Source organism: Haliaeetus leucocephalus, unplaced genomic scaffold (assembly GCF_000737465.1).
Source record: "Haliaeetus leucocephalus isolate CR32 unplaced genomic scaffold, Haliaeetus_leucocephalus-4.0 Scaffold858, whole genome shotgun sequence".
Classification (NCBI taxonomy): domain Eukaryota; kingdom Metazoa; phylum Chordata; class Aves; order Accipitriformes; family Accipitridae; genus Haliaeetus; species Haliaeetus leucocephalus.
Window position 1 is genome coordinate 3,120,478 of NW_010973294.1, and position 17,385 is coordinate 3,137,862.

A 17,385-nucleotide genomic window follows, 5' to 3' on the forward strand; every position below is an offset into this window, starting at 1 on the left:
GTGCAGATTCCAGATCAGGGCTGGCTTGAACCATGCTTGCTGTGAAGCATAGGTGGAACTACTGCCCAAATCTCTGCCCTCTGCCCAAAGTTCTCTCAGCCACATAGTGCAAAGCAGAGCTTTGCAGAACCTTGCACTAACACAACCTCTTAGGCAAATAAATGGGGTTGGCCAAGACCATTTGTGGCAATGCCCCGACAATGTCAATAAAACTAATGGCAAGCTCTAATCAGCAAACTACTAACAGATCTAAAAAAATAGACACCTTGCAATAAAGTGCCTTCACAGTGTCATCCAAGTCAGCCACATGCTCCTCCCAAGAAGGGCCCAGGGTTGGGATGACTACATAGCAAGGTTGTCCAGATTTCAGTCACCCTAAGAACAGTTGTGGCTGTTACTGTATCTTTACAAATCACAGGACATAATCGGTCATAAAAGTTTGTGACTTCACAGTTATCAAATATCTTGTGTTTCCATGAACAGAATTTTCCTTTGACAGTCAATTTATCAGTACATCTGTGTTATGAAAATGACACTGAGCTATATATTTCAGTTGAGCTGTATTTTCCCCTTTTTCATCTCTTGCTGATACTCATTTAGTGACAAAACACAAACTTATTGAAATAGTTATGGTTACCTGCATTGATGCAGAATCAATTTACCTGTGTGTTTGATTAAATCTTTGTATTAATCGGCTTCCATCTGCTAATCTAATTTGAATTTTAGTTGCTGGCATGGAATCATCGATCAAAACAGGTGCAGTGAGAATGGATTTCTCCTCCTCCTCTGGTGAAGAAGGTGTGCTGACTATTTCAGGTGTAAGGCTAAAGGATTGAAAAAAAAACCAAACCAGATGTTACTAATGGAGTCAAACCAGAACTGAGCGATGTTTCAGTTGTCTTTTTCACTGAATGACTACCATATATAGCTAGTACAAATGAGCAACGAAAATCCTCTCAAAGTTATCTGAACTAAGTATAAACACAGGTTTTCTAACAGACACACAAATAATCCTTTAGTTTCTTCTCAATGATTGCAATATTTCATATTTATTTCTCTCATAACTACACATATCATTACATTTGCATGATTTTAAATAGGTAATCAAGTACAAACAGAACTATCTTTGTTTATGCTTACAGAGCATGAAATGACAGTCTTTGATACTAAGATTTAGATATCATACCTCCTGGACTATATAAAAAAATAATCATGCACAACTATAGTGCACTAAACTGACCCAAACTGCTTTAGTAATTGCTTTCAGAAGTACTACTTTATGATTCTGGGCATCCCCCACCCTTTTAGAGCATAAATTATATTAACAGGTAATTGGTATCATCACATAGTAAGCATGGAATTTTTTACATTTAGTATAAAAATAATATAAATCTGATAGGAGATAATAATTTGGCTGCTCCTTTCATTGCTTACATACCTGAAACTTCATAAGCTACCAAACCAAACAAATACACTACACAACAGGTATGCACATTTTCTTATATACAGAACCTCCTCTCTTCCCCACCTCTTCTCTTTAATAATCTGAGCAAGTGCTCAGGTGAAGAAGTTATTATATACAATTGTTCCCTATGTCACCCCTACCAGAGCTTACCACCTTCTCAGTTTTACTGAGCACACTTCCTCATTTTTAAAAAGATGAAATACAGATTAGAAACAGTTAAGAATCATTTATTGAATTAAATTACTTGCAGAAGCATACCAGCAATACTTCTGGCAACCAAAAATATTACATGAATAAATGCAAACATGAACAGAAACCTAGAAGTATTTACAATTCAACAGCTAATATCAAGTCAGCCGAAAAAGATGCTATAAGCCTGTAATTGTTATGTGAAAAAGTTGATGATTGGCAGAGTTGAGGTCACAATACTGTTAACTCTTACTGACCAACTTAAGGTGAACAGAGATTATGCACTTTTGGACAAAGCAGTCTGAGATGTTCAGTCACAGGAATGAATTTTGGCACATTATGCATCAGTTCAATTGAATTCTACACTAACAGTATCAGCCTACCCTTGCACCAGGACAGCAAATGAAACAGAACCAGGTGTAAAGTTTCTGAAATCACTATATTTCTTTTTTAATTTTTTTTAATACATATATGAACTTTATATTGTAGTTGGAGATGACACTAGAATTGAAGGAAGTGAGGGCTTCCAATCAGAGGTTAAAAGTTGAGCCTCTCCTCTCCCACAATCCAGGCTTTGCAGTATTATTTCATCTAGGGGAGCATGTGGAATTTCTCTGGTGGTTTGCTTTTAAAAAACAGCTCCTACTATAGATTTTTGCAGCATCATTTGAAGTTTTAATCAAATCCTAGTAGAAGTTAAGAGATTTTGATACAACTTATTGCTCATTTATTTTGATCAAACTAAAAAAGTTAGTTTATCAAATTATTTCTCTTTCTTAAAGCTAACAGACTTGCCTTGTATAACTTACAATGAGTGACTGTTAACAAGGCTGTATTTCAGGACAGTATTTCTGCTGCTTCATTCCAGAAAAAATATATGGGAGTTACCCCCATACAAAAATACTTCCCATCCGCATTAAGTCAGGCATCAGCCATATTGCTGCAATAGCATCTCCTATTCCCTTTGTGATGATCCCAGCAATAAAAGACAACATGTACTGCAGCTAAGCCAGAGCAGAGTGTATCCTTACTGGCCAATACCACATTATAACCAAGTTCTGTCTGTTCCTCGCTAAACGAGGAACAATTTATTTGGGTCTGCTTCCTCTATCCAGAGATTTTCTCATGAAGTTTGTAAAGTATTAATCACCTTTTGGCCTCCTTTGCTCCTGTTTTAAACACAGCTGAATTAAAAAAAAATTATAGGCAAAATTATGTGCAAGAACAGGCAGAGAAATCTCATAGTCACAACAAAGCACAAAGCAGCTAGCAAATCTATGAGCAGTTTCAACAGAGGACTAAGACTTAACTTTTTTTAAGATTATATATAAACTTTCATGATTACTGGTGACTCTGAAATCAGGGGTGAGACTTGTGGCACAGAATAAGTTTATCTTGCTTTTGTCATCAGATTAGTTTCTCCAACAGTCTCTTAATTGATTAAATCCAGCTTTTGAAATAGATATAAACACAGAACAGAAAACCTAGCGTTTTTTACTGTATTGGACTTGCATGGCAAGGTTTTGGTAGTGGCAGGGGGGGCTACAGGGGTAACTTCTGTGAGAAGCTGCTAGGAGCTTCCCCTATGTCCGACAGAGCAAATGACAGTCAGCTCCAAGACAGACCCGTTGTTGGCCAAGGCCGAGCCCATCAGCGATAGCGACAGCCTCTGGGCTAACATATTTAAGGAGGGAAAAAAGTTGCTGTGCAAGAGAAACTGCAGCCAGAGAGAGGAGTGAGAACATGTGAGAGCAACAACCCTGCAGACCCCAAGATCAGTGAAGGAGGGGGAGGAGATGCTCCAGGCGCCGGAGCAGAGATTCCCCTGCAGCCCATGGGGAAGACCATGGTGAGGCAGGTTGTCCCCCTGCAGCCCACGGAAGTCCACGGTGGAGCAGATATCCACCTGCAGCCCATGGAGGACTCCACAACGGAGCAGGCTCCTGGCAGGACCTGCGGACCCATGAAGAGAGGAGCCCACACTGGAGCAGGTTTTCTGGCAGGACTCATGATCCTGTGGGGGACCCACGCTGGAGCAGTCTGCGCCTGAAGGACCGCAACCTGTGGAAGGGACCCAACGCTGGAGCAGTTCGTGAAGAACTGCAGCCCGTGGGAAGGACCCACATTAGAGAAGTTCATGGAGGACTGTCTCCTGTGGGAGGGACCCCACGCTGGAGCAGGGGAAGAGTGTGAGGAGTCCTGCCCCTGAGGAGGAAGGAGCAGCAGAGACAACATGTGATGAACGGACTGTAACCCCCATTCCCTGTCCCCCTGCGCCACGGGGTGGCGGGGGATAGGTAGAGAATTGGGGAGTGAAGCTGTGCCCAGGAAGAAGGGAGAGGTGGGGGGAAGGTGTTTTAAGATTTGGTTTTATTTCTCATTATCCTACCCTGGTTTGATTGGCAATAAATTAAATTAATTTTCCCCAAGCTGAGTCTGTTTTGCCTGTGATGGTAATTGGTTGAGTGATCTCTCCCTGTCCTTATCTCAACCCATGAGTCTTTTGTTATATTTTTCTCTCCCCTGCCCAGTTGAGGAGGGGGAATGATAGAGCGGCTGTGTGGTGCTTAGTTGCTGGCTGGGGTTAAACCATGACATTTACCTTCCAAGTTTTTGCCCTTCACCACTGAAAGCTTTGAATCGCAGTCTAGGCTTCACATATTCCTGTTCTTGGTGGTCTTCCATATCCAAATTAACCTGCCCACCATGAACAAGTCGCTGCAGTTCCACAGGAATTTCCCTTAATTACAAAAAGAAAAGTTTCCCAATTACATTCTGAACTGCAATACAAAATTACACAAAAACCTTACACAGTACAATATGAGTTGATACTATTAGTATGTTTACTTTAACAGTCATAGACATCCAATTGTTTTATGAACTGATTTCATCCTAAAGAAAGAAAAAAAACCAGTGAGCTGACAGTCAAAACCTAAAACATACTGATAGTCAAAACCTAGAATGAGCTAACAAAACATGTGAAACTAAAAGCTGCCTGTAACAAGTAACATTCGGAGTTAAACCACCAAAAGGAACCAAAAATTTTTAAATGCCCTATGCATGATGACAAATACAGAATATATTTTATAGGTGCAGGCAGAGGAGAAGCCTGGAGCTTTTAATCATTATAAACATGCGGAGAAAGCATTTTTCTTCACTTCACTTGAAAGACATACCTCAAAAAAGTTGCCATTCTAACTTACCCTCTTTTAACAGACTCAAGAAACTGAGCATTTGTTGGGTCTGAATAGGATCTCAACTCCCCATCATCTAAACTGAAGCCATTCCTCCACAGTTTCAGCAAAATTTGAACCTATGAAGTAAAAACAGCAAAATAAAAAACAAGTGAAGATAGACAAATAAGGTATTTCAATTTCATACAGATTAGTTACACAATTTTTGATCTATACTTAAAAGAGTTTGTACCAGACCACAAACAAGAATGCAAATGACAAGAGCACTGCACTCTAATTATCATTGTTAGAATCCTTTAAAAAAAGCAAACAATAGTTATAGACTACTATCTACTTCAAGACCACTTTTACACTTGGGGAAAAAGAATCTCTTAAACTGCTATCCATGACACAACAGATAATACAGTGACTGTGTAGTGATCTTCACAGTGTTCCAATTACTTTCAAAACCAGTAAACATTTATTGTTGATAAATTAAGAAATAAATCTATAAAATTACAAATTACTGCTGATACATCAGTTACAGTGAAAACTACTCTTTCCTCAAATTATTACATACTGTGCTCCAGTAAAGTTAATACTAGCTCCATTCAGTTCAAATGCTGAGAATCCTGGAAACTAGCCTCCTTCGCTCCTTTCTTATTTTGCTGCGTGCCTGTATGTTCAGCCAGAGCCTTTCACCTTCAGAGCCTGCACCTCTCTTCCCTGCAACTGCCTTGCAGTCCAGCACAACCAGGCTTCCCTAGCCAGTAAAACTGGCCTTCCCTTAGAAAACTATCCCTTCCCCCAGTCATGGTAACCCCACTGCAACAGGCTTCTGGCTCAGTACAACTGGCTGTTACTTAGAGGGTAGAAGGATTACTTAAGAGGGTAGAAGGTAGCAGCTCCTGGTGTGATGTGATAGCACCCCCCAGCCTGAACCACATCCTTTGGCCTCACTCATTTCTCGGTTTTATTTTAGATAAGCTTAACATTTGCTCTAGCCATTCACACAAGTGGCAAAGTGTAGAGAACTTTCTTTTTCCTCGGCCTCTCCCTCACTTCCTGCTTTTTAAGTGAGAGGAAAGAAAGGCCAGACAATTTTCAAAAGGCCTCTAACCTGCTGCTTCACCATTCCTAGAATATACCCATGCCCTCCAGTTTGAGACTGGCTACTTTGCAAGCCACAACAAGAAACAATTCCTAACCTAAGAGGATTAAAATGTTAGCATAGCTAAGAGAATGCAGAACAACAGCTGGAGGAAAGTAACTGAAAGGAATGTCTGCTAAGAATTTAAAACTAATTTACATCAGAAAATTCCATAATGGAGGCCTTAGGGGTACGCAACGAACGTCTGTCCTCTGTGGACACTTTTACTTTAACAATTTCTACTTAACACATACCTAATATTTAGATATTAGTTTTTCCTCATAGACATCGTTACAGTAATACTGGCATTTCAAGCTGTAAACATGATTAAGCAGGTATCTCTTGGAGATTCTGTTTCCTGCTATTCAGAATTTTACTTACATCCTGATTTTCTCCATATATATATTCAGAGTGCTTTTGTGATGAGTCACCCAATCTATATCCACCACCAGAAAATGACTGGAAAAAAATACATAGACAAGCTTATTGAAATAAATATCTGAAACAGTTTATTAAAATTCTTACCTAGGTGCAAATAAAAGCATCAGCAAGCTTGCTTCTGTGATAAAAAGCAAATTCACTGTTCTAACTTGTATATTTTCTAAGTGGAAAATTATACCTAGTAACCATAATCAGGCTAAGCAGGTCTTAAGTGATGCATTTCAGTTTCTAATCTGTACACTTTTTCAAACATTAGAATCATAGAACAGTTTGGGTTGGAAGGGACCTTTCAAGGTCAACTAGTCCAACCCCCCCTGCAATGAGCAGGGACATCTTCAACTAGAACAAGTTGATCAGGACCCTGTACAACCTGACCTTGAATGTTTCCAAGGATGGGGCATCTACCACCTCTCTGGGCAACCCGTTCCACTGTTTCACCACCCTCATCATAAAAAATGTCTTCCTTATATGTAGTTTGAATCTACCCTCTTTTACTTTAAACCCACTACCCCTTGTCCCATCACTACAGGCCCTGCTTAAAAGTTTGTCCCCATCTTCCTTATGAGCCACCTTTAAGTACTGAGAGGCTGCAGTAAGGTCTCCCCAGAGCCTCCTCTTCTCCAGGCTGAACAACCCCAACTCTCTCAGCCCGCCCTCACAGGAGAGGTGTTCCATTCCTCTGATCATTTTTGAGGACCTCCTCTGGACCCGCTCCAACAGGTCCATGTCTTTCCTGTGCTGAGGACTCCAGAGCTGGACACAGCACTCCAGGTGGGGTCTCACCAGAGCAGAGTAGAGGGGCAGAATCACCTCCCTTGATCTGCTGGCCACGTTTCTTTTGATACAGCCCAGGATACGGTTGGCTTGCTGGGCTGTGAGTGCACCTTGTTGGCTCATGTCCAGTTCTGCATCCACCATTACCCCCAAGTCCCTCTCCACAGGGCCGCTCTCAATCCCTGCATCCCCCAGCCTGTATTGATACCGGGGGTTGCCCTGACCCATGTGCAGGACCTTGCACTTGGCCTTGCTGAACCTCATGAGATTCACACGGGCCCAATTCCTCAGCTTGTCCAGGTCCCTCTGGATGGCATCCCGACCATCAGGCATGTCAACCATACCACTCAGCTTGGTGTCATCTGCAAACTTGCTGAGGGTGCACTCGATCCCACTGTCTATGTCATTGATGAAGATATTAAACAGTACTGGTCCCAGTATGGACCCCTGAGGGACACCTCTTGTCACAGATCTCCATTGATACATTGAGCCTTTGACCACTACCCTCCAGTAGTAATTCAGCGGGTAAGAGATTTTGGGGATGCAACTGCAGGTTTGTTTTTTTGGGTTTTTTTAAGAAATTTTAATTAAAAATAAAGCAAGCAATTCCATTTCAGGTTGAATTCTAATGACTTCCCCTGAAATTGTGTGGCTCCTCCCCACTTTATTTTCTAGAGCAAACTGTCTGAGCACAGATAACACACAACAGTGTTGATCAAATCCTCTGTTATTCGCAAACCACAAAAAGGTGTATTCACTCTCATGTGGTTATATAAGTTTCAGAGAGACTAATGTAAATAGAGATCAAAGTATCGTTTAACTTTTACCTTAGCTTTACTTAAGTCACCAGATGCTCTTGAGGCTTCATCTAACGGGACAGCTCCATGTTCTTTTGCTTCCTTGAAGAGTTCAGCAACAATTTTACTTGGATTATTAGAAGCCCCAGAAATCTGTAATCCTCTGTATTCTGAGTCACCTGAATAAAATCTTTAGAATAGTAATGTTCATAAGCAACAATGCTTTAAATGACAATTATCATTTTCCTCTTCTCATCAAAAGAAAAAATATTAACAAATAAAGAGCCAAGTTTGGCACAAGACCTCTTCATTCAGATCACAGAAATGTTCCACTTGGTTCTGACCTTCCCAGCAATCCAAGCAACACTACTCCAAAGACATTTCACTAACAAAACTACCAAGATGCCTTCTGGAACAGACCCCAGAGGTTAGGTGCCAAGGTCATATGTTTAAGTGAACACAGTCCTGATGCAGCCATGGCTTTGTATACCTCATCTTATGTGGATGCCACCTGCTCCCAGAAAGACCAAGTTCCTCGGGGTGTGCCATGCATGGGATCGTGCCTGGGCTGGTTAGAATACAGATTCACAACTAACACCACCTTGGCAGAACAAGTGTAAAACTGTTGTTGGAAAACCTGAACAGTGCCACCATTTGATCTTTTAATTTACAGAAGTAGTGTACTTCCATTCCTGCCAATATCAGAAATGGAAAGTTTTTAATAAATTTAATTAATGTTTCAAGGCATTTTAAAATCTGCAGAAACTGCTGTGAAAACTAATTTGTGTTCTTTTTCTTCAACACAGCCCCGTTTCTAGCTCTTGAAGATGAAAGGTTAAACCACAAATAATTCTGCTGAAAACTGTATCTGATTATGAAAATCAAAATATTTCTTGAGGATTATCTTGAGAAAGGTGCTATAAATCTCTAAACACCAACAGAATAGATCCTGTAAAAAAATCTGTATATAAATACAAAACCTGGCAAACCTGAGTATTTTGTCCTTGATTACAAGAAGCATTAAAAACTGATAAAATAAGTGCTTTCTACTTTCCTGAACTTTTTCACTTAACCACTTGGGGCAAGGCAAATCATTTAATCCACATGAAACTGTCTATCAGGCGAATGACTTCAAAATGCTGTTGATCTTACCATATATTACAATTACTCCAAAACAGTAGTGGGTATGAAGGTGCTGTACAATCATACTGCTTTTATGATGTCACATAACTGTAAATCCCTTAGTATCATCTCTCCTTTGTATGTAAATCTGTATTTATTAACCCACTTGCCATTTATATGGAAAAATCTTTAATTATTAGATTTAAAAGAATGATAGTGGTAAGGAGATAAAACAAGAATTCTCATAAGAATTAGTATTCAAGAAAGAAAGGAAGTACTCAAATATTTGAGTAATGGATACACAGAACAATTCAGGATATTTGAGAAAAGTCAAAAAAGCTTTTGAGTCCAAACATAAGTTACAACCTTTACATTCATACAGTTACATGTTAAGGCATCTACAGGTCCTAGATCACTACAGCCAGATTCCACTAAATATAGTTTTAGTACAGCAGTGTACATCTAACACTATAACAAGTCACATAGCGTCTCTGTAGTTACTTGCTCTTTGCAGGATAGACTTAGCTCACAGGCATTTTGAAAAACAGGGGAGAGCAAAGTGTGAACGTCACAAAAAACCCAGTTACTTTCACAATTGTTAAATGATTTGTTTGTTTGTTTTAAAAATACCTTTGGTTTTCTTTGTCATCGCTCATGCTTCTCTCTGGTTTTCTCAACCTTCTAAGAGAATCAATTTTAAGACTGCCAAGAGAATAAAAGAAAACGTTTGAAGATGACTGGTACATACACTTCACTAAATACTTTATATCTAACTTCTGAAACTACTTCTTTTTCAAAAACTAAGGATATCAAGCTGTTGGGGTTTTTTTGTTCTCACCATACTTTTTTTTTGCCAAAGTACATAGCCATGTATGCTTCTCAGTGAATAAGCAGAAAAGGGCACATGTATGGCAGAGTCATTTTGCAGTAGCAGTTGGACTAGATGATCATTGTAGGTCCCTTCCGACTGAACTATTCTATTCTAGCATAGGTTATGCAGAATTCTGCTTAATGCCACTGGTGGTCCCACAGATAACACAGCTAATATGCAAGCTTAACAGCTGTTTCAGAATCCAGCTTACCAGACTTAATTACACTTCAAATTCTTTCCACATTTTAGCTGGTTTTGTCAAAAGGTAAGTTCCCTAGTGAAGTCAACATTGGCTTTCCTTGATGCCCTGGAGTCCCTGTCTACGAGGACCCTAAAAACTAAATAGCAGTAGTTCTCAGTTCTATTTTACATAATTTTAAGTATATGTTGAATGACAATGTTGCAAAGACTTTCAAAGTATTATTAAAATGCAGAATCAGATTCTGTTTTACAATAGGGACAGATCAATAAGCTACCTCAAGACAAGCTAGTGTTGTTAGCTTGCAAAATGCCACAAAAAGCTGTACAGATGTATACTCTTATCCTGTAATACTTGATGATAAAATTCATTAATGCAAGATGATTATGAGGTAGCTGACTACCATGGGATAAGAACATGCATACAATCTGCTATATGAATAATGGCAGATCACCAGTTCAGATTTAGGCAATTTGTCTGATTACTATACCTTTGAAATCAAAGTGTAGCAGAGAAGGCCATCACTTTTTTAAGTATCAGTGTTGATAAAACAATGTAATTCTATATCCCAGTGAAGGATCTGCTTATTACTTTCTCAGAAAAAAATGTATTGTTATGGACTTAGGTCACAAGGCACTACAAATGCTTTAATCTCTTCTATTTTCTTCCTTTGGGACGTAGTCTGTTTTGTGGGGCTTGTATTTTTGTGCCAAAAGTCTCAAGTTTCTTAAAGGAGCTTACACAACATGACAGCATATATAATATGGCATTTATTCCAACAGAGCCCAGAGACATTCTTCTATACATTCTTTCAAGCTCCTTAGGGCAGAGAGGAGGGTGCACAGCAAGCTCACTACCCTGGACTTCAGGAGAGCAGACTTTGGCCTCTTGGGGATCTGCTTGGTAGAGTACCATGGGATAAAGCCCTGGAGGGAAAACGGGCCCAAGAAAGCTAGTTAATATCCAAGGATCACCTCCTCCAAGATCAGGAGCGATGCATCCCAACGAAGAGGATGTCAGGCAAAAATGCCAGGAGGCATGCGTGGATGAACAAGGAGCTCCTGGACAAACTCAAACACAAACAGGAAGCCTACAGAGGGTGGAAGCAAGGACAAGTAGCCTGGGAGAAACACAGAGAAATTGTCCGAGCAGCCAAGGATCAAGATAGAAAAACTAAAGCCCTGATAGAATGAAATCTGGCCAGGGATGTCAAGGGCAACAAGAAAAGTTTCAATAGGTACATCGGTGATAAAAGGAAGACTAAGGAAAACACGGTCTCTCTCCAGAAGGAAATGGGAGACCTGGTCACCTGGGACATGAAGGCGGCTGAGGTACTCAAAGACTTTTTTGCCTCAGTCTTCACCGGCACATGCTCCAACCATACCACCCAAGACGCAGAAGGCAAAGCCAGGGACTGGGAGAATGAAGACCTGCCCACTGTAGGAGTAGATCTGGTTCAAGACCATCTAAGGAACCTGAAGGTGCACAAGTCCATGGGACCTGATGAGATGCATCTGCAGGTCCTGAAGGAACTGGCGAATGAAGCGGCTAAGCCACTATCCATCATGTTTGAGAAGTTGTGGCAGTCCAGTGAAGTTCCCACTGAGTGGAAAAGGGGAAACATAACCCCCATTTTTAAAAAGGGAAAAAAGGAAGACCCAGGAAACTACAGGCCAGCCAGTCTCACCTCTGTGCCCAGCAAGATGGAAAATAAGGAGGTTACTTGGTTTCACTAAGGGCAAATCCTGCCTAACAAATTTGGTGGCCTTCTATGACAGGGTTACAGCACTGCTGGATAAGGGAAGAGCAACTGATGTCATCTGCCTGGACTTCTGCAAAGCATGTGACACTGTCCCACATGACATCCTTATGTCTAAATTGGAGAGATACAGATTTGACAGACGGACCACTCGGTGGATAAGGAATTGGCTGGATGGTCGCACTCAAAGAGTTGCGGTCAACGGCTCGATGTCCAAATGGAAAGCAGTGACGAGTGGCATTCCTCAGGGGTCAGTATTGGGACCGGCGCTGTTTAACATCTGTGTTGGCGACATGGCCAGTGGGATTGAGTGCACCCTCAGCAAGTTTGCTGATGACACCAAGCTCCGTGGTGCGGACAACGTGCTGGAGGGAAGCGATGCCATCCAGAGGGACCTTGACAGGCTTGAGAGGTGGGCCTGTGTGAACCTCATGAAGTTCAACAAGGCCAAGGGCAAGGTCCTGCACATGGGTCGGGGCAATCCCAAGCACAAATACAGGCTGGGAGGAGAATGGATTGAGAGCAGCCCTGAGGAGAAGGACTTGGGGATATTAGTTGACAAGAAGCTAAACATGAGCTGGCAATGTGCACTCACAGCCCAGAAAGCCAACCGTATCCTGGGCTGCATCAAAAGAAGCGTGACCAGCAGGTCAAGGGAGGTGATTCTGCCCGTCTACTCTGCTCTGGTGAGACCCCACCTGGAGTACTGCGTTCAGCTCTGGTGCCCCCAACAGAAGAAGGACAGGGACCTGTTAGAGTGAGTCCAGAGGAGGGCCACAAAGATGATCAGAGGGCTGGAACACCTCTGCTGTGAAGACAGGCTGAGAGAGTTGGGGTTGTTCAGGCTGGAGAAGAGAAGGCTCCGGGGACACCTTATAGCAGCCTTCCAGTACCTAAAGGGGCCTACAAGAAAGCTGGAGAGGGACTTTTTACAAGGGCATGTAGTGATGGGACAAGGGGTAATGGCTTTAAACTGAAAGAGGGTAGATGTAGATTAGATGTAAGGAAGAAATTCTTTACTGTGAGCGTGGTGAGGCACTGGAACAGGTTGCCCAGAGAGCTTGTGGATGCCCCATCCCTGGAAGTGTTCCAGGCCAGGTTGGATGGGGCTTTGAGCAACCTGGTCTAGTGGAAGATGCCTCTGCCCATGGCAGGGGGGTGGAACTAGATGATCTTTAAGGTCCCTTCCAACCCAAACCATCCTGTAATTCTATACCTGCACTTGTGAAAGGCAAGCCGAGTAGGTGACTTCAAGAGCAGCACTATGTTTCCTTGTAATTAATACACTGCTCATCTGAGAGCAAACTGAAGTCTACTTAAAGAAAAATCTCATTTTGGATACCATGCAAATAGCAGCCATCCCTTCTTTCTCAGACAGATTCCAGTATGATTGCCAGCAAAGAGCAAGTGTTTGCCAACAGCTATCACACTGAAGTATTTGAGATACTGTATTGCAGTTTTTCCTTCAGTTGGAGTGGAAAACGGTAACTTCATGGTATGTATTGGTAAATTGAGGTGTTCGCTTTATTTGTTTATAAACTGTGTTCTGTGTAGCCAATTAGTCAACTTAAGTGGTTTCACCAAAACAAAAAACCTCACCAAAAAAGCTATTATTTTTCAAGTGTCACATAGTGTGCTAAAATCCCTCTTCCTGAAGATCTGCATTTGCAGATACACTTCAAGCATGGCTCTGGTGACTAAGATCTTTTCTGCTGCTTAACCTCCTTTAAACAGAGATCCATATTGGCAGCAATGATTAAAAGACAAGCCAAATACAGGACTTGTTATGGCATCCCTGACAGTAATGATTTAAAGACTTCTCTTCTTTAAAAACAATTTAAATAAAAATTAAAAACAATTTAAATTAAAAATTAAAAATTAATAATGAATCTTCAAATGCTAAGTGAAATGCAAACACTGCAGGCCAGCAAAAGTTGGATATATACGTACATACATGTCTTTCCTTCCACCTGCCAAACCCAGACAAATTCAATAAGAAGCCCTTCTTATTTCTCTCACCCCATAGGAGCCTCCTAATGAACTTACTAATAATTTTTCAAATTAATATTTGTCTCATCAGGTACTGACGTAAGTACAACACTCAAAGCAGCTCACTTGTCAAGTTTCACACAAACTACTGATTTGCTGAATTTTGAAGAAGCAAAGAACTGCAGTATTTTTCTGATACAGCAAAATTCCAAATTCTGTCTGTGTAAACAAAGAGCAACACTGCATTTCACTTATAGCATCTGAATCATATCTTACCTGAAGTGGGTTTAAAGAGTGTCCTGGTTTCAGCTGGGATAGAGTTAATTGTCTTCCTAGTAGCTGGTACAGTGCTATGTTTTGAGTTCAGTATGAGAAGAATGTTAATAACACACTGATGTTTTCAGTTGTTGCTAAGTAGTGTTCAGACTAAGTCAAGGATTTTTCAGCTTCTGATGCCCAGCCAGCGAGAAATCGGAGGGACACAAGAAGTTGGGAAGGCACACAGCCAGGGCAGCTGACCCAAACTGGCCAACTGGGTATTCCATACCATGTGATGTCACATCTAGTATATAAACTGGGGGGAGCAGGGGCTGGAGGGATCGCCGCTTGGGGACTAACTGGGCATCAATTGGCGGGTGGGTAGTGAGCAATTGCGCTGTGCATAATTTGTATATTCCAATCCTTTTATTATTACTGCTGTCATTTTATTAGTGTTATCATTATTAGTTTCTTCTTCTCTATTAAACCGTTCTTATCTCAACCTGCAGGTTTTACTTCTTTTCCCGATTTTCTCCCCCATCCCACTGGGTGGCGGGGAGTGAGGGAGCGGCTGCATGGTGCTTAGTTGCTGGCTGGGGTTAAACCACGACAAAGAATTTTGGAATACCATACAGCACAAAGGCTCCTAAATAAATACAATTTAAAAAGCATTCTGAGAAGACACAGACTATGCATTATTACAGGAATTCACAATTCTGGATTATGAACTGCTGTAGATTGCTTTTTATACAAGGAGGAGATCAAGCAAGCACGACAAATTTTTGTGAGCTAATACAGTACCTATTCAACACATTTCAGAAGTACAAAGGATGTCTTACCTGTGTGATACTTTTGTGTTACTGATCTTTGTAGTTGTTGGTTTGTCAGAACACAACGACTGCCTTTTAGCTTCATCTTCATATAACTCTGCCAAGGCCAACTGTAGGAAACAGAGCTCTTTTTAGAAGTCTATAACTCTAGAACTGCATGTAGAACAGAAATAAGACAAAAGCTAATGGAAAATGCACACATCACCAGAAAATTAGAAACATCAACATGAGAAATCCCAACTACTTCTCTAAATTCAACTTCCTTTCTGCTTTATGAAAAAAAACCCACGATGCTTAATGCCATTGTGACTTGGAACTTGTAGCTAGTGAAGCAGTGTGAACCAAATGGCAGCAGAGTACATTCAGCCTGCATTAGATTCAGAATCACAAGAAAATATACACATGTATATATTAAGCATCATCTTATTAATGTTAACAAGTTGAAATAAAGTTGCTAGGTAACTCTGATAAGACTAGGAAACAATAATAAATTTTACAAATATTTTACACAGAAATGGAAAAAGCACAACTCAAATAAGCTTGTACTGGAATTAAGAACCAATCCAGTCTTTCTGGCTTGAACTCAAGACATGGTTGCAAATACTTAAAAAAAAAAGTTTTTCCCAAAGGCTCCCCAGATGCTGCCGTTATCACTGGCAAGTTCATTTTTAGGCACATCTAACATGTCATTTTTAGCAATCTCACTTTTGTCCTGAATAATAGTCTGTTTGTCAAATCATCCTTAATTTCAACCCCAAACCATTTTGCTCACACTATGCAATTGATATTAATATTTTTACCATACACACCAGAATAGGTACTAGGCTACAATTTCATTACAGTTTTATGTAGAAGAAATACACATTCAAATAAAATGAAACATCATCTGCCCTTCAAAACACAATGCTATGAACACAGGATATTAATCCCATATTATTGTGAGGCATTTTTTGCATGGGAAAAATACCATCTGAGGAATTATATACCCATTAAGAAAATTAAACTGAGTAACAAGACAGCTCAAGAAAAGCACTGAAGACCTCCATTCTATTTGAGGACACAAGCAAGTATCTTTCAGCTATGCAAAGCTGATGGGGTAAGTCATAGACAACAAATCCATAAGCAGACACTAAAAGGAACAGGCAAAGATCTACCCTGCACCACCCCTAATCCAAAGACTGAGGGATGCTGAGGGAGTGTAAAAGGGCATGGTTACCAGGCTTCTGTGCTTTCCTCATGCTGCATCTCTTATGGCGCCACGACAAACCAAGTACCGAGCTGGATGGATGGATGGTCAGCTACTCTGACCCAGGAGGGTAATTCTTTGTTTTTTAACATTTTATCAATAATCATCTACCCGAAATGCCTGTCTGCTTCAGTTGACTAACTAAGGACCTTATGAATCAGAAGTATTAACACAGATTTTATTAGTGTGACATGTAGTAGCAAAAAATCTACAAAGATCCCATATAGTAACGAGGAAAAAAAGAAAACTATATCCATCTTTCTCTGCTAAGTATGTACAATTAAATAAAACAGGGGCAGTTTCAGTTACTAAAAGTTTCACCTGTTTTCCAATCAATTTGTTGCTACAACATTTTGAACCTTCATACAGTTTCAGTGTCACACACAAAAAAGGGATACTGCTAAAAGCGTTTGCCATCCAGCGCTGAAGTACCTGTGCCGAGTTACATTTGTGATCGTACACTCACAACTTCCCCCGTGTAAAACCTGGGAAAAGATCTTGTCCTTAGTCTTACACCACATTTGCGAAGACTGACGTTTTCATGCGGGAAGGGACACTACTACCAAGTAATCAGGAAATACAATGGCGCCAAAATAACTTGAAGTACAGTTAAAACCCAGCTACTGAAGTGTCGGCAGAGCCCTCCCAGTTCCCTGCAGAGCTGACCACCCACCGTTTCCTAGTCCTCTTTCAGGGGCGTCCTTCCGAGCCTCCAAAGGAGGGGAAAAAGGAAAGAGAAGACGACGACAGCCCCTGCTCAGAGGCCCAGCCCTGCCTGGCTGCACCGGGGCAGCCCCGACAGGCAACGAGCGGGGCGGGGGAGCCGCGCAGCGCCCGCTCCCCTCAGGGCCGGCCTGGGGAAGGCCGGGGGCGCCCCCGAGGGGACGCGGCACTCCGCCCCGCTCGGCCCGGCCCGCGGAGGGAGCGGGACGCCCATCTCCACCCGCTCACCTGCAAATCCCGGGCGCTGGGCGGGCGGCCTACGCTCCGGGGCTGCCGATCCCTCCGGCCGCCGCCGGCCGGCGCGGACACTTCCCCTTCCTGCTGCGCGGGAGCGGCCCCGCCGTCCGCCATCTTCCGAAGGCGGTGGCGGCGGCAGCCGAGGGGCGGGGCAGGGCGGGG

At 41.7% G+C, this 17,385-nt stretch overlaps 1 protein-coding gene across 6 annotated transcripts in view; it reads right to left on the reverse strand.

Moving 5' to 3' along the window:
• Nucleotides 1-17,337, reverse strand: part of UBXN2B (UBX domain protein 2B) — a 28,992-nt gene extending 11,655 nt beyond the window's left edge. For 3 of the 6 annotated variants that reach the window (XM_010582910.1, XM_010582905.1, XM_010582906.1), the window contains exons 1-8: nt 17,215-17,337; nt 15,027-15,127; nt 9,742-9,813; nt 8,020-8,179; nt 6,359-6,436; nt 4,858-4,967; nt 4,257-4,394; nt 663-824 (exon numbers count right to left, since the gene is read on the reverse strand). In XM_010582910.1, coding sequence (XP_010581212.1) covers nt 663-824; nt 4,257-4,394; nt 4,858-4,967; nt 6,359-6,436; nt 8,020-8,179; nt 9,742-9,813; nt 15,027-15,127; nt 17,215-17,337 — 944 coding nt within the window. The remainder of the gene's footprint in view (nt 1-662; nt 825-4,256; nt 4,395-4,857; nt 4,968-6,358; nt 6,437-8,019; nt 8,180-9,741; nt 9,814-15,026; nt 15,128-17,214) is intronic. The other 3 variants (XM_010582908.1, XM_010582909.1, XM_010582907.1) reach the window with 2 other exon arrangements.
• Nucleotides 17,338-17,385: the final 48 nt, after the last annotated feature.